At 52.2% G+C, this 20,617-nt stretch overlaps 7 protein-coding genes across 7 annotated transcripts; 4 read left to right on the forward strand and 3 right to left on the reverse strand.

The window, feature by feature from the left end:
- Positions 1–3,227: 3,227 nt before the first annotated feature.
- BDP55DRAFT_546599 (ZIP zinc transporter) lies at positions 3,228–4,718 on the reverse strand (the record flags this gene model as incomplete). The annotated part of the gene is made up of 5 exons (XM_060568670.1): positions 3,228–3,363; positions 3,414–4,309; positions 4,357–4,472; positions 4,538–4,564; positions 4,625–4,718. 5 exons carry the CDS (start codon positions 4,716–4,718, stop codon positions 3,228–3,230), a joined length of 1,269 nt encoding a protein of 422 aa, XP_060432898.1.
- A 3,186-nt stretch (positions 4,719–7,904) lies between these two features.
- On the forward strand, positions 7,905–10,222 carry BDP55DRAFT_691914 (cation efflux family protein; the record flags this gene model as incomplete). The annotated part of the gene is made up of 10 exons (XM_060577038.1): positions 7,905–7,914; positions 8,304–8,875; positions 8,934–8,960; positions 9,023–9,100; positions 9,178–9,252; positions 9,313–9,468; positions 9,537–9,785; positions 9,841–9,958; positions 10,023–10,101; positions 10,204–10,222. The coding sequence occupies 10 exons, from the start codon at positions 7,905–7,907 to the stop codon at positions 10,220–10,222; spliced, it is 1,383 nt and encodes a 460-aa protein (XP_060432899.1).
- A 2,383-nt stretch (positions 10,223–12,605) lies between these two features.
- Positions 12,606–13,989, forward strand: BDP55DRAFT_712935 (uncharacterized protein; the record flags this gene model as incomplete). Its single annotated transcript, XM_060578224.1, has 2 exons — positions 12,606–13,115; positions 13,191–13,989. The coding sequence occupies 2 exons, from the start codon at positions 12,606–12,608 to the stop codon at positions 13,827–13,829; spliced, it is 1,149 nt and encodes a 382-aa protein (XP_060432900.1). The 3' UTR covers positions 13,830–13,989.
- A 661-nt stretch (positions 13,990–14,650) lies between these two features.
- Positions 14,651–15,284, reverse strand: BDP55DRAFT_726009 (transferase hexapeptide domain-containing protein; the record flags this gene model as incomplete). Its single annotated transcript, XM_060579078.1, has 2 exons — positions 14,651–14,842; positions 14,895–15,284. The coding sequence occupies 2 exons, from the start codon at positions 15,282–15,284 to the stop codon at positions 14,651–14,653; spliced, it is 582 nt and encodes a 193-aa protein (XP_060432901.1).
- A 313-nt stretch (positions 15,285–15,597) lies between these two features.
- BDP55DRAFT_654597 (NADH oxidoreductase) lies at positions 15,598–17,470 on the forward strand. The gene is made up of 3 exons (XM_060574270.1): positions 15,598–15,943; positions 16,036–17,023; positions 17,079–17,470. Exons 1-3 carry the CDS (start codon positions 15,671–15,673, stop codon positions 17,249–17,251), a joined length of 1,434 nt encoding a protein of 477 aa, XP_060432902.1. The 5' UTR covers positions 15,598–15,670; the 3' UTR covers positions 17,252–17,470.
- A 624-nt stretch (positions 17,471–18,094) lies between these two features.
- On the forward strand, positions 18,095–19,024 carry BDP55DRAFT_546374 (AoPex11B; the record flags this gene model as incomplete). The annotated part of the gene is made up of 2 exons (XM_060568647.1): positions 18,095–18,670; positions 18,728–19,024. Coding segments are annotated over 2 exons (873 nt in total), but the record flags the coding sequence as incomplete, so codon positions are not given.
- Positions 19,025–19,441: 417 nt separating this feature from the next.
- On the reverse strand, positions 19,442–20,404 carry BDP55DRAFT_629181 (uncharacterized protein; the record flags this gene model as incomplete). Its single annotated transcript, XM_060571991.1, has 2 exons — positions 19,442–19,616; positions 19,689–20,404. The coding sequence occupies 2 exons, from the start codon at positions 20,402–20,404 to the stop codon at positions 19,442–19,444; spliced, it is 891 nt and encodes a 296-aa protein (XP_060432904.1).
- Positions 20,405–20,617: the final 213 nt, after the last annotated feature.

Consider the following 20,617-nt stretch of genomic DNA (forward strand, 5'->3'; position numbering starts at 1 on the left):
GACTTGGTCGTCGTAAGCCGCATGACATGTGTCTTTTGGTACTACAGTGAATGCAACCCTTTTCCTCGGACTGGATTTGTCTTCATTTTTGCTTCTTTGGAATAGTTGTCTTATACGTTTACAGGTAATATGTCGTTACGAACGGATTCCGTGCTCATCGGGCGATTATCATACACGTGCCAAGACTTTTCGTATTTGTAAAGCCAGCCCCCCTTCCGCTATCCACCCATCTCACCATCGTTTTCTGATACACACACCCTTCAGCTATTACTTGCCTACCTTTCCCTCGTGACGAGTTGCCCATCTTTTGTTTCCAACCTCGAACATTGATCCTGGTACGAGCGAAGCGGGGGTCCTAGGAGGTCAAACCACAAACCACAAACCCCAAACCGCCCGAAGGAACCGAACAACGGATGTAGAATAGAGGCACGGTCTTGGTCAGTAATCTTTTATTCCGTCTGCTTCTTCACCTTTTCTCCATCTTTTCTCGTAGAACAAGAGCAGAGACGTCTTGCTCGCCCTATTTTATGTACTATGTACTATGTACTATGTGACTAATGTGGGTGGGGAGTGAGTTGTGCACGATGCGTATTGTGATCATGCTGAAAGACAGTCCTTGGCAAGCCGGCAGCCCACGCCGGGTTCTGCCAGGAAGCCCGCTTCATCTTTCCAAACAATGAGAAAAGCATCTCATAAGCTTTCATGAGGTTAACCCCAGAATCGGACACTCGTATGTACAGATTAGATCTTTTTTAGCAGGAATACCAAAAAAAAAAAAAAAAACAAGTGACGCCTGCCAAGAAAAGCCAATCTCGTTCTCTTCCCCTCCTTTTTCTTTTATCCTTTCTTACACAGACAGCCCTCTAGAAAGTATCCCCCAGATCGTCGGAAAACTACAACAGTCTCTCCCTCTCTGCATTCCATCATGAGACTGCCTACATAATGTCTCTTGAACATTTTCATAAAGGATCAAAAAGGTTCAAGCCGCGGTGCATTCGGCCGCCGGTGAGGTAGTCTGTGCCTACAGCAGACATGCAGGTACGCACCTAAGGTAGGCATGTAAGGCATAGCGTGCATGACAAGAGACAACAAGAAACAACGATTCAAAACTTCTAGAACCACAACCACAACCATCGTCATCGTCATCGTGACTTACCTAACAAGCGCTCGCCGATCTCATGCGCCGCCGCCGCCGCACACTGCATACTTCCTCAGTACAGTCTGCAGAGCAGTGCAGCAGTGCAGCAGTGCAGCAGTGCAGCCAAATCTCAAACCCAACCAACTTTTACTCCCCCATTCATCCGTCCGCATTGTAACCCCCGTGGCCCCCTCCCCCTGCCCTACTACACCTCCTTCTTTTCGTCTGGAGTTTTGAGCCCCCCCTCACCCTGGCTCCCCTCCTCCCCTCCACCGCCTCAGATGTCTGGGGTTCATATTAATAGCTACACCAGTGACACCATCTGGCATCCCCCCCTCCCCCCCCTACCTCAGCCTTCTCGACAGCCCTCCCATGTCCAACATGCCCGCCTGCCTTGCAACCTAACTCATAGCAACAACAGCAGCAAGCAAAAAGGTCACATAGCCAAACAGCAGAGAAAAAGTCATCAACGATCCCATAGACTGTGAAGCATGCCCCTTGCAGTAGTCGCGCGGGAAGCCCGCCCTGCATGCACGCATCACCACCTCCCAGGACTACACGCTACAAACCACTCTCCTTTCCCCTTTCCTCCGTCCTCCCCCAGCCCTTGCCTTTCAACAACGCAGTAATCCTCCGGCCCGTGTAATAACCTTATATAGAACATGTTTAAAACATAACAACCCAGGTCCCTTCCCCCCTCCGTCTCTGACATTCTCACTATGCAGGGACAGGCGACGGCAAGTCACGTCCAAAAGATCACAGAGAGACAGAAAAGAAAAAAGAGGTATAAAACAACGTACATGCAAAAGACCAAAAGAAAAAACAAAGCAAGGCTACCTGTTTCCAAGGCTAGCCGTGGTCGATGCCCTGCAAGCCTGACAGCGTCATGCTCCCTCACCCCCCCTATTAAACATGGCCATCATGGGTGGCCCCCGGCACCCTTACTTCGGCAACCCTTTCTCAACGTCGCTTCGTCTCTTCCTCTTTTTCTCTTGGTATTTTCTCTCGGTCTTGCCCAGTCTTTTTTTTCGTTTCCGCTATCTGCTTCCACTGTGAAGCTGCTTGGCATCTTGTCTTTTCTTGCCCGTTTCTCTCTTGTCTCCCCTCTTTATCGACGTGTGCTGCTACCGCTACCCACTCTATTTCAGACGCCAATAAGTCTGGGGAAGAAAGTGTAATCGAGTCCTTCTTCGGCTACTTAATCCCTTTGATCTGCATCCCTTCTCGACTTTCGCGTCTTCGTTCTCAATGGAGTCGTCGCTATAGACCGTCTCTTGTAGTGTAGTCGGAGACGGATTCTGATGGGACCCTCGCGTCTGGTATGACTCCTGGGTCTCCAAGGGCAAATGGGACCGACTTGTGTGGACACAAGACACGTTGCTTTTGTGAACAGACATGATAAAGATATCGTGTTTATTTAATGCAGTCTAATAATGTAGTGCCCGACCCCTCCAGGCAACCCTATCGTACAACTGCCCATCTCCATGTCTTTTCTCATAAGACTCGTGATATTTGTTATGCCCGTAAGTTATCATTAGTTTTAACACCTTTGTAATGCTCATGTAGGTTTTCCCAGAAAAAGTAAATCTCCCAAACAATATTTGCCTGTTGCCAGTATGCACTCGCTGTGTGGTCCTACGTGTCAGGGCACGCCACATCACTACTATTGTACAAAGTCCCTGGCTGCAAATTGCGCTGGGAATGGGGATAGCAAGAAAAACGAATGTGGTAGATTTTGTGAGAGTTGCTGTTGATAGTGAGAAATAGTCCGTCTCCTCACAACCAGTGAGACAAAATCCGGCGCAGCATTGAAAGATAACGAGCGTTCATCTCTGCTATCAAAGTCCTGTCGAGTTCGGAGTTCATCGGCTAAAGTAAGCCTCGGTGTTCCGGCGGGCCGTGTAGACTGATTGTTTGACTGGACTGGACTGGGTGTTGCGTAACCTCGCGTGAGACTGATCGAGGGTGGTGGAAGAAGTTTCTTCCTGGGGGTATCGGTAAAGGCTTAGGCGAAGATACCGACAACTGACATGCCCGCAGCTGATTACAAAATTAGCCACTGTTGGAAGGAAGAGAGATTCCGTATATTTTACTCACCTCCGGCAAGAACGTAGCAAAAGGCAGAAATCTTTTGCTTGTTGGAAAGAAGGCGATTAGCCTCCTCGGAGAGGAAGTCTTCGGCCAAAAGATCGACGAGAGCAGCGTAGAGCAGCAGGCCAGAGGATCTAAGTCACATTAGCCGAGGTTCAGCAGGAAAAGACAAGAAAAGGCTCACATGGCGTTGAATACACCGACGATGATGAGGCCGAATGCACTTTCGGGATCGTAGGTGCTGCGGGTGAGGAGTCCAATGGCTTGTCCGATGGGGGCTGTAGTGCCGAAAGCGACGACTAGTACCCAGGGACGAATGCTGCCCTTGGGATACGGCACAGCGGCAATACGGGAACCAAGACCAAGACCCTCAAACATTTGGTGGAACAGGATAGCGACGAGGAGAATGATGAAACCATCAATAGTGATGGAGATAGTCATGCCAACAAACACCGAGTGGAACAGGATACCACCTTCGAGCATGGTAATGTTGAGAGACATCTTGCGATACACAGCGGGGTCAACCTGTTGGCCCTCGGCATCATAAAACGGATCTTCCTGCTTGACTTCCGTAACAGCAACCTGCGACGACGTCTGCTTCTCCTGGGTGGTTCGAATCATGTTCATCATCTCCATGCGCTGGCGCACATACTGCTCGTAGAAAACGACGAACCAAGGCGGCATGTCGGAGTCGGACAAGTTGGTGTTGGCGGGTGGTGGCGCTCCGTAGGTAGTCTCCGAGTAAGGCGCAGGGAAGCGTGACTTCTCGTCGTCGTACGCGCGCTGTGCGACTCGCTTCTCAAAGTCAATGCTGTCCGCCTCGGCATCGAAGCTGCTGCGGCCGTAACGAGGAGGCCGGGCAGGCTGGGCGGCTCCGTGGCCGTGACCGTGGTCGTGCATCACATCACCAGTAGGTCCTCCGTGGGAATGGCCGCCAATCTTGGCGTTGATCCACATCTCGATACTGAACAGGATGAACATGGATCCCATCATGATGGCACCTGGAAGAGGCGGGTAGTCGTCGGTGAAGAGATCCGGGAGACACGGGTTCATGAGGTTGCCAAAGGCGGTGGGAAGCAGCTGTATCGAATTAGCTCTGAGCAACTAAATGAGCCAAAGCCACCTACATGCACGAATGCCGTCGCGATGAGCACGCCTGTACCGAAATGCTTGCATGCAAAGAAGACCTTGGGAGGGACCTTCATCCACTTGACCTTCTTGGCCACAACGGGGAAACCGGCGCCTGAAACAGTCTTGTTAGTGTGCTGGCCCGAGAAAAGAGTCGTTTCGTTTGTTTATTTCGCATACCAAAGATCGAAAAGGCCAAGACCAAGACTGCACAAAGTTAGCCAAACTGTTGGACTACAGGGAAAAATGTTGTGGAGGCCAACTTACAAAGACCAGCAACGTGCAGGCCAACGTCATATTCGGCTGGTTGACCACCCTTCTTTGCGCCGCACTCGGGCTTGGGCTCTTTCATTCCGTCCATCTCTGATTATTAAATCGGTATTTTGTCGCGCAAAGAGGATTGCTGCTTGATTGGCAATCCTAGAATAAAAGATAAGGAGGGTTGAAAAGGTAAAAGGCAGCCAAAAAAATCCGGGGCCGCCTACTGACAAGGACTCATTCGAAAAGCGAAGGCAACTGCAAACAAGGGGACATAAGAAGCTGTCCCGCAGCTTCAGTTAGAGAACAGACGAAAATTCTGATCTGGCCCCAGCTGTCGTGGTTTAGAGTGCAAGGGGAATGAAAGGAGTGGACACGAAGAGAAAGGAAAAAAAAAACGGAAGGAAGAAACGGGCGATAAAAGCATAGAACGACAACAGACGCTCTGATGATGGGCAAGGAGAAATCTTGGTCAAAGTCTGGGCTCGACTCGCTTTAATATGCTTCCTATGACAGCCCGCGCAATGCAGTCCGTGTGAAGGCGAGTAGGGAAAGAATAAACGTTGACATGGGACAGCGGTCCCTGTGCCGCCCAGCCGATTCAGAAATAGAAGACGTTGCCAAGGATGAGGCAGCTGAGGTTGAGCCTTGGTGGGTTCGTGATGGGGGGACGTGGCCTTAGCGTCCGCCTCACGGGAAGCGGGAAGCGGGAGGACCTGAACGGGAACAAGGTTCACCGTGGGCAACAACCGTGTGTATCCGTATGGGGAGCGAGGACAACGGCGGGGGCGGAAAGGTAGGCTAAGTTGACCGCGGTTGAGTCGAGCAACTTGCTGCGGTGCGGCGTGCCTGAGACCCAGCTTGTGTCTAGCATCGATGATCCCGGCCGCTGACCGGATCCGATGTTGTTTGTTATAGCATGATTTGCCGGAGGGAGTCGAGACGGGAAGTCTGAGAGCCCGGCTCGACCTGACGGATAAGAAACGAGTTGAATGGGACTGATGATGGGTTGGATGGCGTGGATGCTACTCTGTCTCTGTACATGCAAGTAAGCGGTGGCTGATCGAACCTGTCGTCTCGACTCGGCACAGCTTCACATCCGTTGCGCTTGGCAAATAGGACTGATAATGGTTGATGATGGGCAATATCCCAAACGAGACGACAGTCGATCTTCCATCGGGTCGTTGCCAAGCGCGAAGGGGTCCATATCGACGTGGGGTGCGCGTCAAAATGGGGCGCCGGCATTTGTAAAATTTGGGTTGTATGAAACGGGAGTCTCCCGGGGTCAGGCGCCAGGGTTTGCCAGTCGGAAAATTCTTAAGTCGATTTGACTCTAGTCTCTAGGGAGGCTTCCCGGGTAGTCCGCGAAGAAGAAGCGCGGGGGAGGCTTGACTGGAGGCGCGGAGACTGGAGACTGGAGAGACAGAGAGACAGAGGGGGGAAACTTGGCGGGACAGGCACAAGCCGTCGAAAGCCAAGAGTGAAGCCAAGAGCACTGACACACTTGTCCCCTTTTCCCCATGGCGGCGGATGGCATTCTGTCGTTGATTTTGGCTTGGCTGCGGTTGCTTGGCTGCGATTCTGCAGAGAAGGGTTAGCCAAGCTGCCTTTGTGGTTTAGCAGGCTTGGTAGTGCCGGCTGATGGGAGACTGACTGAAGGCTCCATCTGCTCTCGGTTCTACTTCTAGTCGGCTTCTGCTTCTTCTCCGCTTCTTCTTGCCGGGGCTTCTCTGGGTCTACTCCTCGAGTGTCTCACGTGCAGAGTTTCCTATATCGGACAAATATCTGAGGGCAAGTTTTGCCTAACAACCCGCAGCCACCGCGACAATCGCAGTCGGGGCTTAGTCGGAGGCTGATGTCCATACTCCATAGTAAAAAAGTGAGAGGTGAGAGAGAGCGTGACGAATGACTCTGGATGGGCTCACAAGATGGGATGGGATGACATCCTGGCGCCGAGAAATCGTCAACAAGTCCCGCACCATGAGTTCCAGGCAGGGCTGTTAAAACTTGGGGGAGCCAAGCAGCCAAGGGACGTGATGGAAAAGAGGAGCCCTCGGCGTCTGAGATGGAGAAGAGAGACAAGAGATGAGGCCAGTCGAGAGACAGGAGACAAGGCCCGCGTGTTGTTGCTGTTGAGGGTGATGGCAAGAAGCAAAGCTATAGTATCCGAGCGTGAGTCGATAGCTGAACCGGCACGAGTTGGTGATGTGAGAGAGTGGGGGAGTGGTCACCGAGGTGTGTGTGTGTGTGTGTGAGAGAGTGAAGTTGAGAGAGAGAAGTTGGAGACGAAGAAAAGCGGGGATGTTGCGTATTGGAGTCGTTCATTCTTGCTCCGGATTGAAACAAACATGCAAGTTGTTCCGAGCGCTCAGCTCTCGCCTTCCAAACTTTCAAACTCTGCCCGAGTCTTTTCTGAAGTGGTACCGAGTCTCGTAAAGTCTCAACGTCTGGTAGAAGGCAGCACCAACGACGGCGAGAGCCAACAGTTGGCTTTGGATTACGCTACAGCTACTACTTTGCCTAAAACTCTGTAACAGCCCCAAACTCTTGGCAGAAGGGCAATCGCTTCCTGTCTCGGTGCGCTCACGCGGCTCCTGGGTCTGCCGTCATGCGTGAAACACGCCCCCCCCCTCTGGACTCGGACCTTTCCTTGATCATCCCCCATCCTCCATCCCGCAACCTGCTTATGTTGGTCAGCTAGGTATGCATCACTTCTGGTGTGTCTGTCTTTGGCAGTAACTGACTGCCGTCTCTTCATTGCTTTCTGAGCTTTCTGTCAGGGTCCCCTCTGTCATCGTTGCCTCTGAAAGTCAAGCTAGGCTCGAAATGACCTTTTGCTCTCTCGACTCCGCTTGCCGACTGCGTATGCCTCCCTCGCTTGCACTTGTAAGTCAAACCGGCACGAGTTGTCTCTGACCAGGAAGACGCAAATAGCTGCCCCCTGATTCCCTGAACATCAACACCTCGTGCACCATTATCACCACTTTACTGGCGGAACGGTGGAGTTGGAATCGCAGGAAACGAGCGGGAAAGCCTCCTGTACACGCACCACATCTCAAATCTTGCCGTCATTGCCCAGGGTGCTTTTTGTTTCCCCCCTCTCAATCTCAAAGTTCTAGCCCATTCAAGATGTGCGCATTGAGGGGCAGGGCCGCCGGCAGCAGGAGCTTACTGATAATCAACGACATAAGGGGGCCGCTTCTGCAGCCCGGCTACCTCCCCCGGACTTTGCGGAGAGGCGGGCATGACATGAGGAACACGTAGGATGCCATCTACTCTCTTTTAATATATGACTACCAGTCTCAAATCGACTTCACTATTGTACTATCCTTCTACTTTCCCATTTCACCCCAAGAACCAACCCAGCTCAATAGTTCCCAAAAATGCAAACTCCACGCGAGTCTCAGGACGGCGTCCAACCATCATCTAGTACGTGGGTTTCGGCTCTGTCTCTTTCTTCCTGGCCACACCCCTTCCCACCCCTTCCCGCCATGCTCTCTCTTCGCCTCACCTATTCTTCCACTCTGCTGGCTGGTTCATCACATCCTCGCAGAGATGTGCGACTGCTACTCGCATCGGATTTCCCTGCCGCTGCTCCTCCTTGACCACTGACCACCAACTGTGGTGGCCACTGCTTCATCCCACTCTTTCACACTTCGACCAGTCCCCGCTGACCATTGTGCTTCAGTCGCCTCAGCTCGAGGCAACTCTGTCGGTCATTCGGAAAGTAATTCGAAAGCTGAAGCGAACAAGGAACACAATGAACACCCAAAGGACAACGCAGACATCATCTCACCGGTTCACCCATCTGGCACGGACGACAAAGCTGTGACTGAAGGCCTCTTCGTATCGACTTCGAACGATACAGCAGCCAACAAGAGCGACGTCGTCAGAACTTCCTCCAAGAGCGGTGGCGCCAACGGCCCGTACTCCAACGTCGACGCCACGGATGCTTCTACCGTCGACACTTATCGGCCGGACCCCTACGACTTTGGTCGACACCGTCGTGACAATGTCTCCAAGAAGCAGATGAAGATTGAGCATCCCAAGGGCAACAAGAGAAAGCTGAAGAAGTTCTACAACCGACAGAATGACCTCATTGACCAGTTTCTCGGTGCAGAGGACGAAGAGAGACAGCAGGTCGCCGAAGACGCGCGAATGGGTCCCAAAATCAAGTTCGCCGTCAACGCCTCCTTCACGGTCAACTTTTGCCTGTTCATCATTCAGCTCTACGCTGCCGTCTCAACTGGGTCTCTGTCGGTAAATAGACACCCAAGTCCTTGCGCTCACGGACTCTATTGACTCGCGAATTTTCCAGCTTTTTGCCACTGCAGCCGATGCCTTTGTTAGTTGAATCCATATTTCGGCGTACGGCATAATTGTAGGAGTTAACTGAGAAATGCCCAGATGGACTTGGTCTCATCCTTTGTGATGCTCATCACTTCGAGGATGGCGGCGCGGCCAAGCGTTTACAAGTATCCGGTGGTGAGTTATTCGCAATATTCCCGCCTTGGCAATTGGGTTTCCATACAGGATCTGACAGACTGGGGATGGAAAAATAGGGACGAACCAGGATTGAGACGATTGGCATCATCTTGTTCTGCGCTCTCATGACAACCGTTGCTATTCAACTGCTGGTAAGTTGTCGCCAAGTGACGTGTGACTTGGTAGTTTGAGATGCTGATCTGGGACGACAGGTCGAGTCAGGCCGCGCCCTTGGCGAGGGCAAGCGGGCTTCTGAACAACTGCACATTGTCCCTATCGTAATTGTCGGCGTGGCCATCTTTGCCAAGGCCTCCTTGATGATCTACTGCTTCGCTTACCGGAAATTCCCTTCAGTGCATGTCTTTTTCGTATGTTGTCTAATCTTCAACTGGGCGGCTGCCTGTTCGGACGACGTCTTTGCTAATAATAGCCGTAGATCGATCATCGCAATGACATTGTTGTCAACAGCTTCGGTCTGATCATGTCTGTAGTGGGAGACCGCTTCGTGTGGTACTTGGATCCCATTGGTGCCATCTGCATTGCGTTGCTCATCCTGTTCTCTTGGGTGTCCAACGCCTTTGAGCAAGTCTGGCTGCTCGTCGGCAAGTCGGCGCCGAGGGACTTTGTCTCAAAGCTGATTTACATGGCCATGACCCACGATACTCGGATTCTCAAAGTTGACACTGTAAGAAACCCAAAGTTTAGAGACATGTGAGAAAGCCATCTGACCCCGCGAGCAGTGCCGCGCGTATCACGCAGGACAGAACTACTACGTTGAGATTGACATCGTCATGGACGAGACAACGCCCCTGAGGATCTCGCACGACGTTGCTCAGGAGCTGCAAAGAAAGGTTGAGGGTAAAGTGCTCTTTTCTGGCGATGAGTTGTTGGGGATGTGATATGCTGACTGTTGGCCGGCTAGGATTGTCTGATGTCGAAAGAGCATTCGTCCATGTCGACTACAGCGAGGCTCACGATCCCCACGAGGAACACAAGCCGCTGTACGAGAGACTCTCAAAGAAGCCTCAAAAGAGGACACTCAAGGACATTCTGTTGAGGACGAAGAAAGACACGGCGGATGTCACAGAAACTGAAATTTCCAGCGGTCGAAACTCTGCATGACGGGGATGAGAAGGGATAGACGATGGAAGAAAAAGGGAAAAGCGCGAGCAATAAAAGGGATATGGGGGGCAAAAGTGGCGGGAGATGTAGGGACCAAAGTAAACTTGGCGTCTGGGAGCCGGCAATAATTGTATACACAGTAATCAGATTTCTTATCAATCTCTTTCCTACGATGTCGTTGCAGCGAAGAGAGTTACGTTGACTATCCTTGTTTCGACATGGGGAGGGGTTCCGCACCCCCGACGCGGGAACACACGGGGACAGACGGGGAACAGCGGGGAGACAGCATCTCTGAGCCACAAAAGATATCCAATAGTCTTACTTGACAGACGGCTTTGGCGGGACATGAAACCACGATGGGGACGGCAAACTATGCTTCCCGTAGAGACGACATACGGGTATGCCAGGAAGAAAACGTAATGGCATGTAATGGCGCGACGAAACAGCTAGCTCGCGAGGGCTAGCTTGTTCATGCCTGGTGCCCAGACGAGACACTCTCGACTGTCTAAAGTGCTTGCTCTTTCTGCGACGGTGATGGCGCTATCCGCATATCGTTGTGAGAGAACTTTTGGAGAAAGTGCCCAGAGTGAGGCGGTGTAAGTGATGGCTGTCACCTATGGCACTTGGCAAGTTTTGCTGATGGCACTTGGCGGTACTTGAGCGTGGCATCGAACTTGGTATAAGTTGAGTTGGACCGAGCGTCTGTCTTTTATCTGGACTTTTGGGGGGGGGGGGGGAGGGGATCGCCAAGTAAAGTTGGACGACAAGAACTTGGCGGCTGAAGCAGCATGAGACGGCACAGCCAAGCCCAGTTTTGACATGTCGTAGTCTTGCGACTCTTTGCCCCGGGTGTCGAAGGCTTGGCTACGCGTCTTTCTGTGCTTTTCACCATCACCCCCGGTCTTGGCTTGGCGGAGGATAGGGGGATGCCGGATGGATCATGGGTGAGAGAGAAGGAAAGCCTACGGAGAAGATCGGAGGGAGGTTGAGGGGGCTGTGGGACGGAAGGGACGTGCGAGTTGACGTGTTTGTCTCGACTTTTTTGTCAGGAGGAGCTGCTCTCGTGTTCCATGTCCCGGTCTCGAGATCCACATCACCGACGACCCTCGGAATGTGTTGTGGGTTGATGCGTCTTCCGCGGGGTCTTCGGCCACCGAGCACGGTGGGGCTTGAATGTGTGACTGTTTAGATGTGTGATTGTTGCTTGCTAGAGATGTTCCCAAAATGTTCCTCGACGTAAGGGAATGAGCCTTTACTATACTGAGTATTTGAGTAAAGAGGAGAGGAGAATGCTCTCTGTTGAGCTATATCGGTAGAGAATCGGAGTACAAGACAAAAGTTTTGTATTTCAACAGAGTTTGGGTGCTGTGAATGCAACGAAGCAGTGAGCGGGCCGCACCATATACACGATCAAAAGTCTAGATAAATAGGACACCGATTTGTAGTTACATGGAGCTTTTTTGTCAGAGGAGGAAGCCCGACAAAAAGCGCCTTACGGACCACAGCCCTCGATGAGCCCGACTTGTGATCAAGATGGTGAAATACAGGAGGATATTTTGTGCCATCTTGATATCAAAGTCCATGAGCGTTTTGGATCACATACTGAGTTGCGTAGAATGAAAACTACGGGAGTCCATCACTTGGTTATCATATACGATCAACTTCTCAGCCCTATTCTGCGGGAGTGCATTGAAATTGATGCTTCATCCAAAGGCGAAGCCGCCCAAACCCTGAGCAAATACATCTTAACAAGTCCCTGGATCTAAAGTCGGAAAATTGTCTTTAAACCTTCTCACAACGACTGGAGATCCAAGGTAAATACAATCGTCCAAAATACGTCGGGACGCCGCCGGAGTGGGGCCGTTAATGTCCCCATTTGGAGTTCGGCGTCAGACCGTAGCTTCCGGCCACAATAAGACACGTGCATTTAGGTAAGTACATATTCAAGGTTACTACTGCCTTGCATCTACAGAGTGATAAATTCCTTCTTGCATCTTTCAGCTCTTGAAGTTGAAGCACACAGGAAGGAGAGATGGAAGCGGACTTATCCCACCCCGCTGATTCTTACCACGGGGCAAGCGGTCAGTCTAGGACTCTATCTGGGAAGAAAGTCCTGGGTATCCACGAACGAGGTACTGCTAGCTCCTTCTCTTATTGTATTTAGGCACCCAAGAGAAACTTTGGTACTCTGATTGGCATCTTGCTACTGTTGATTTACTCGCCTCTTCCCCCTTGGCTTCTTCCAGCCAGATTTTCCCACCAACATTATCAACACGATATAATTTGAGGCTCAAAGACATCATCATCCCACCCAAACACCAGCAAAGCTCTATATTTGAGACGAAGACCACGACTACTTCCATCTACTTCTCTTACTAGTCAGATGGCCGACAACAACCATTGGTACTTGGTACCTCAACCCACCCGCCACATCCTGACTGACGACAAAATCTACCAAAGATGCACTGCGAACTTGAGCAATGGATTCCTCGATTTTCGTGGATACTTTCGCGTTATATGCCTCTGGGGTGGGGAGGCACGCTTCATTCAAGAAGAACACGTCACAGGCCAATTGTTCAGGGCATGGCGCAAGAACAACCCGGCCGCCCTCTTCGACTTCCGCCAGCGGGCCATCAAAGCTGGCTACTGGGATCCCATTACAAACGATCTCCGACGTACCATCTTCTACTACGGGCAATATTTCCAGCGTGTCAGTTTATACCAGGCCGTAGAGGTCTTTTCACACAACCCTCAGCCTGAACATGCCAAAAAAGCACATACTCTTCCCTTTGCGGAGAAGTGGCCTGCGTCTCGGGAACTGTGGACGGCCACCGGGGGACTTGGGCTGGGCCGCAATCTTGAGACCACCAAATCGGGCATCGATGACCGACCCGTTAGTTTTGACTCCAAGGCTTAGAACACCAGTCAAACAATCATTACCAGGAAGACTTCCTCTGCTGCTCTTCAGCTTTTCGACGACGTCCACGCCAATATCTCTAGATATTTTGAAGGGACCATCGACGGTGACCAAGCCTTGTCCGCTGTCTGCGAAACTTATCGCTCCTTCCCGGATGCCGTCAAAGTTTTGAGGGAAAAGTTGAATTCTCCGGGACGAATCGATGCCCTCATCAGTCTCCCTTCGTCTCCCGCTGCGTCAGCCGAAAGGGGCCAAATCAGCTCCCTTTCTGTACAGACCCTTATTTTTGATGGAAAAGCGATCATGGCGCATCCTGCGGTGCTAAACTTGATTGCCGGCTTCATTCGTAAACACATTCTCGGCAACGATTACGTTCTTCGGTCCGGCCGCAAGCTGGAGCTGGACCACATCATCGGATTTCTCCATTTTGGTAACCTTCTGTGTCACGACATGGCTATGCGCAACTCCTCTTCTCGGCTCGAGGTTTTCAATTTGCTTCGAACGCCAGGAGTCGAGACAATGGAGCAGCGCAACAGCCAAGACGATATTGACCGCGCCGCGGTCATTACCGAATGGATTCATGGCCGGTCCGTTGAATGGTTGGCATCGAATAGACCAGAGGAGGATGTTATCAAAGATCGAATCATGCTACTGAGGTTGACGAGAGCAACGGCTACCCAGATTCGGTGATACTAGGGCCAGGATCATCTCGAGCTTACTTTACTACTATTGTATGTTTACTTGGGTTCAGCGAAGCCTTTAGCCTATGAATGAGAAGCGCTTCTTGAAGTTGCAGATTCTGCCCAGCCCACTTGCGTGTATCCTGTTGGCAATTGCATGCTGGCCTAAGATGAGCAAGGGTCAACTCAAGTCCGTCATTAGGGGGGGACTTTCTCAATCCTTATGAGGAGTGAATCATCTCTAGATCTCAACAAGCAATAGACCACATGGTCGATGGGCTTCTGGGCTGTAGAAGCCCCCAGTAGACTGTGAAGTCTCTGGTCTATTCCGAGATCTAATGGGTAGAGAAAAATAGACAACGATAGAAATTGGCAAACGTTCAACACTCGAACTTGTGAGATTCGGGTGTCTATGAAACCGCTTGTGGCATTTCTACCGGTTATATACCGCTCCGCTACTGCGGTTGGGAGCTTTTACAGTCGTCTCGATATATATACTATGCGATCAAGCTTTCGGCTTACCTCTATCATTCCCTCGGATATTAGATGCTCTTTCTCGACTCCATAGTTGCGGAAAGAGAAAACAAAAACGTCAAAAGTTCAACGCTGGAATCGGCGAGGTTCGAGTGTCTATAAAATGCACCATTGGCTTTTCTACCAGATGTATACCGCTGGGCTACTGCGATTGGGGCTTATCCGATGGACTTCAAATACGTACCTCCCCTATTTCTTCCTTCGGATTTTGAACATATTCACCGCTTATCGGTCTACGCCAGCCATTGCATAGCACCTGTATACTTTGAATCACGGGGTATCATGTCTATTCCATTCTTAACTCAGCCATTTCTCGGCCTTGTTGGGTATCAATCTCCTAAGCACATCAATCTGCCGCGCCTGCGCCTTATGCCTCAAGTCTGCGACTCCTCGCCTGTCCGTCCGTCTTTGTCCATTCGAGTAGACCACTGTGAAATCCGGAACCTTTTCGCCAGGTTTGATGACCGTCAAAGGTGAGATCGTACAGTTCTGCAGCAATTAGTTAGTATCCCAGGTGGTCTAACAGATAGTCAACACCAACCTTGCCAATGACGGCGCCGTTTCCGATCCGAGATCGGACCCCAACCACCGTGTCTGTTCCAATATCTGTGCCCCCAGCTTCAATGATGGCGCCAACCTCTACCGTCACGTAGTCTCCGAGCGAGATGCCTCCGCTGGCGTCGTCATTACCAACTACACCAATATGAGCTCGCTCATGAATGATGCACCTCCGACCAATGAGGATGCTGCCGTTCGTGGTTTCAAGCTTCGATCGTGGGTGCAATACGCTTTCTGACTGGATCGTGATCGAGTGTGTTCCGACGAGGATGGCGCTATCGGCAACGGTGAGAGATGACGAGAAGCTGACTGGAGGTCGCGGGCCTTGGTTGGAGACGGCGGGCAGCATAGAATGCCGCTTGTTAGACGACATTGCGGTACGTGTCCTGGATTGCTCCGACCCAATGTAAATCCCAGCCAAATGATGTAAGGCGCATTATTGGTCACGCCTGTAACAATTCCAGGCTCACATGGAAGACCGAGATGCGACGCGCAACGGTGTTAGTGATGGGGTAGCTTGCCGTGGGGCAGTAGAGTCCGACGTCGATTCTCTGGAGCCGCCCCAGCGCATAACCCCGGTTGATGCATTCACGCTGCCACGTGACCTTCTCGCTGACTAAACGGCCCGCATTGGCCAATCAACGCCAGTTGGAAATAAGCATCATCGATTTGGTGCAACTGAGCTGTGTTCCACGACGACGAATTCCTCCGATCGACAACCTCCATCCACCACCAAACCCCCCCCCCAAATCGCCCACGATGGCCACTCCACGGCGGTTGCCCGCGCAGGCCGCTCAGGCTGCGCGAAACTTTGCGACAGTACGAACCTACGGTGGACTCAAGGATCAGGACCGTATTTTCCAGAATCTCTACGGCCGGTTGCCCCCGACGTTGGCTTCCGCGAAGAAGTTGGGCGATTGGCACAAGACGAAGGAGATCATTCTCAAGGGACACGACTGGATTATCAGCGAGGTCAAGGCCTCCGGTCTCCGTGGACGCGGAGGTGCCGGTTTCCCTTCAGGATTGAAATGGGTAGGTCACCACCTTGCGATTTTGCTGGAGCATTGCCGCGGCAATCAAGGGAAGGAGCGGAATAACGGGCTAACGCAATGGCCATCGCACAGTCGTTCATGAACTTCAAGGATTGGGACAAGGACGACAAGCCGAGATATCTGGTCGTCAACGCCGATGAGGGCGAGCCCGGAACCTGCAAGGACCGCGAGATTATGCGAAAGGACCCCCACAAGCTCATCGAGGGCTGCCTCGTCGCCGGCAGAGCGATGAACGCCACCGCCGCCTACATCTACATCCGCGGCGAGTTCGTTCACGAAGCAGCCGTCCTCCAGAACGCTATCAACGAGGCTTACAAGGATGGATTGATTGGCAAGAACGCCTGCAACTCCGGATACGACTTCGACGTCTTCATCCACCGTGGTGCCGGTGCCTACGTCTGCGGTGAGGAGACCTCCCTCATCGAGTCCCTCGAGGGCAAGCCCGGAAAGCCCCGTCTCAAGCCTCCTTTCCCCGCCGCTGTCGGTCTTTTCGGATGCCCTTCTACCGTCGCCAACGTCGAGACCATCGCTGTCGCCCCCACCATCTGCAGACGCGGTGGCAACTGGTTCGCCGGCTTTGGTCGTGAGCGTAACCAGGGCACCAAGCTCTTCTGTATTTCTGGTCACGTCAACAACCCCGTCACCGTCGAGGAGGAGATGTCGATACCCCTGCGCGAGCTTATCGACAAGCACTGCGGCGGTGTCCGTGGCGGCTGGGACAACCTTCTGGCCGTCATTCCCGGTGGCTCTTCCACCCCTATCCTTCCCAAGAGCGTCTGTGACAACCAACTTATGGACTTTGACGGTCTCAAGGACAGTCAGTCTGGTCTCGGTACTGCCGCTGTAATTGTCATGGACAAGAGCACCGACGTTGTCCGCGCCATTAGCCGTCTCTCCCACTTCTACGCCCACGAGTCCTGCGGTCAATGCACACCCTGCAGAGAGGGTAGCAAATGGACCGACCAGATCATGAAGCGTTTCGAGAAGGGCCAGGGCCGGCCACGCGAGATCGACATGCTTCAGGAGCTCACCAAGCAAGTTGAGGGTCACACTATTTGCGGTATGTATTCGTCCATGACGTCAACGATTTCCATTGCTAATGCTTCTTTGTCTAGCTCTTGGTGAGGCTTTCGCCTGGCCCCTTCAGGGTCTTATTAGACATTTCCGCCCCGAGCTTGAGAAGAGGATGGAGGAGTACGCCGCGCTGAACGGCGGTGCTAACGCTCTGGGTGGTGGTTGGGAGCCGACTGCCCGGGCTCAGGGCAAGCTAGTTTCACCGGGACAGTAAAAGGCTGGATTTTTTGCATGCTTGTAGACCGGCGCCCGAGGGCTTGTATATATTAGTAGTACATTAGCAGAGCCCTAAATGCGCTGGAGTTCATTTGTTCACGAATATTCAATGTTCTTCATATTGTAGCACAGGTGTTCTCGTGATGGCCTCAATTGGAGAACTCAGATGTTTCCTGACATCGTCAATATTTAATTGGCAGACCAAACTGCTCCAATGTGTCCTTGATTCATGTATAAGAGTCTATGAATCATACACGTTGATTCTTCAAGCCTTTCGATCGGCGTTAAGCGTCAATTGTTTCGTCCAATGAGGCCACTGTATTTCTCATCTCTTTATGCAAGCCGCAGGCATGCCAGGGATCTTCCTCTCGGCCCACAGATCCGGACAGCTCGGGACTCGGCTGGACCACCGGTCAAAGAACCCTCCGAAGAACGGCGGGCGGGGGTTTCTCTAAACTACCGTCCCCGATTTCTTTGACCGCCCGTCTGCCTACGACAACTCCTCGGCCGGTCGGATATTGTGCGTTTCGTGGATTCCTCGCGCGTTGGTGACGTATTCTTATTCGGAATTATTTTGCTTTCTTATCTGTCCTTTGACGATTAAGGTTTCGCCGAGATGACTTCTTTCACTTTTGACCAGTTCGTCGCCTTTGGGTCTGACAGTGGTGAGTACATCGCCCTCTATTCAGCATCTTCATACGCTGCATATTTGAATCATTTCGTTGGATTTGATGTCTCTGACCCGCCTCCATCACTGCTGCCCGAGATGAAGCCTCTCGCCCACTCTCCAACTCACTCACCGCTTACTCTTACTCTTCACTCGTTACTCTCATGAAAACTGACACATGATACTCAAGCCGGTCTCGAACGCATCCTCCGCGGCCTCCAAGCCCTCACGGCAATCTTCTCAGCATATCCATCCCTCGTGGCCCTCGCCCTCCTAGACGCAGAACCCCCATTTCTCGAAGCTCTGGGCCCGCTACGAGGCCACCTCAACCTGACGCGCCGCTTCATCCGCTTTTTCTGGTTTCTCAACTCCTTTGGCACGTCCTACAACCTCTACACCACCATCTCCTCATCGCCATCACCATCGCCATCAGGTGGCCCCAAGAAGAGCCAAGGCGCGGGCCTGGAGACGTGGCTCGACATTATCAAATTCACGCTGCTCGGCCTCTACGGCGGTCTTGAGTCCCTCACCCTCCCGGACCTCCTGGGCGTCCCGCAGATTGGCTACTTTGGTGCCGAACGCACGCGGGCGCTGAATGTCGAGGCGCAGCGATTTTGGTTGCTTGCGTTGGCGGCGGGTGTGTTTGCGAATTTGACGCGCTTGCTCAAGGCTTTTGCGTATGCGCCGGTGCCGCAACATGGCCACGGGTATGGGACGGGGGAGAAGCCGGGGGAGACAAAGAATGATGCCGTTGAGGGAGCTTCTGAGAAGGATGCCGCCGCTGTCTCCGACGAGAAGAAGAAGGAGGACGCAGAGGATGAGAAACTTGACTGGGAGGCTGAGCGTACTCGTCTCCGGGCTATCGTCATGAAGAGGCGGGAGAATATGAAGCGGTGGAGGAGGGAGGTCGCGATCAAGGTTAAGAGTCTTGGGCGCAAGATCTTTTCCGATTCGTTGGATTGCCTTATTCCGGGCGTGATTCTGGGCTGGGTTAATGTTCAGCCGGGGACAGTTGGGATTGCCATGCTCATCACTACCGTCTTGAGCAGTAGAGATATTTGGGATAGGTGCGGTGCGACTGTTAGAGAGAGGAGGAGCTCTTGATAAAGGTTTTTAGGTACACCTATAGATCCGGACTGGGGTCTGTCTTTGGCTCGTAAGATGGGTGTGGGGGGTACAATGATTGAGTGTGCCCCCCTTCTAGAGGATTTGCCTTGAGACCACAGGGCTTGCCTTTAAACTTATATAGATTTAGAGACGGACATGGCGTAAAGTCTTGCATGATATTAAATTGCAAAATCAAAGGGCAGTCCTTTTACAAATTCCAGGCCAGTCTTTGCTCAAAGTATCATATCTATCATCTCCTTCTTCTCCACGTTATGAGGTAGTACGGATACAACGATCAGCGAGCCCACATCCGGACTTTTGGCACTCCGCCAGAATCAATGGACAGTGCAAACGTTCAAGGCGGTGGGATTATTGTTTCTCAATTTGAGGCCCTATGCCAAACAAGTCTATTGTTTACTCGGCAGAAACAGACATGGGGGCATGTCTCTCCTCCGGAGTCTGAGGAAGGCGGATACGGTACTTGTGTGAGCCGAGATCGTCCTCGTCGTCCTCGTCCCACAGGACCTGTACCTTGGCACGCCTCAAGATGGAGAACTGCTGGGCAATTGCAATGACAGCCTCAAGAACACTGTTTTTTATTTCCTTTGTCAGCGACGACTTCAGAGAAACAGCGGAGCGAAACCTTTTAAGAACAGCTTACCCAACAATGATGGCAACGACCGCGATGCCGACGTGAGTTTCGTATAGCCAGCAGTACGGTTCACCAGCGGCAATAACACCAGAAGTGAAAGAGATAGCCGCAAACGCAATGTCGAAAGCAGTGTACACCCACCCCAGCGCCCTCCTCCTCTTCTTGTCATCAACGTCAAACCAGCCGCGCATCCAGTCGTTGCTCTCTTCGTCGTGGTCACCGCCATCGCCACGACGTCCGCGGCGGCCAAATATGCATTTCACGCATCCGAGGTCGACGATGACGGGCTTTTTCTGGCCACCTCTACGGTGCCCGCTCTGTGTCAACAGCGCGAATATGAGCCATACGAGCTGCAGGGTAGCCAGGAAGATGAAGAGCTTGGAGAGGCCCTCGTACCGCCTTCGGCCGTCCCACTCGAGAATGACAAGGGTGAGACTGAGAGCGACGGCGATGAAGCGCAGGAAGGCGACGGAGTTGATGATGAATTTGAGGAATACTGGGGATGAGCCGCCGTTGTGAGAAGAGGCGGACGAGTGCTGGGACGGAGGGGTTAGGGGGCGGAAGACGACGTTGGGGTTCAACGGTCTGTTTTCCGGCGGGGAAGCCATGGTTTTGAGGGAGCCTAGGAACTTGGTCGAGGGGAGGTCGTATATTATATCGTGGGATGGGTAGTGGTATGTGTTGTCTGTGTATGACAGTTCTTGCTTATCTGTGTAGACAGGCATCGAGAAGTTCATCCGGCGGTGGGTGGTGAGGGAGAGGTTATTATATACGAGACTGAGTCGTGCCCCATCTCATGAATGGAGAGGCAGCAGGCAAGCAATGTTGTGTGTGTAGTGCAATGTGAGAAAGATACTTTTGGTCCAGTGTGTTGGTTTCAAAGGAAGAGGAGACCAGAATCCAGAACTAGACCACACAGACAGACAGAACCCATGTTC

The sequence above is a fragment of the Colletotrichum godetiae genome (assembly GCF_030913485.1).
Source record: "Colletotrichum godetiae strain CBS 193.32 chromosome Unknown BDP55scaffold_9, whole genome shotgun sequence".
In the NCBI taxonomy this organism is placed as follows: domain Eukaryota; kingdom Fungi; phylum Ascomycota; class Sordariomycetes; order Glomerellales; family Glomerellaceae; genus Colletotrichum; species Colletotrichum godetiae.

Excerpts from the sequence above, each read along its gene's own strand:
- BDP55DRAFT_654597 (XM_060574270.1), top strand. The coding sequence starts at position 15,671 with ATGGCCACTCCACGGCGGTTGCCCGCGCAGGCCGCTCAGGCTGCGCGA. Across the intron at positions 15,944-16,035 it reads TCCCTTCAGGATTGAAATGG|TCGTTCATGAACTTCAAGGA; the intron begins GTAGGTCACCAC and ends GCCATCGCACAG. Across the intron at positions 17,024-17,078 it reads TGAGGGTCACACTATTTGCG|CTCTTGGTGAGGCTTTCGCC; the intron begins GTATGTATTCGT and ends TTCTTTGTCTAG.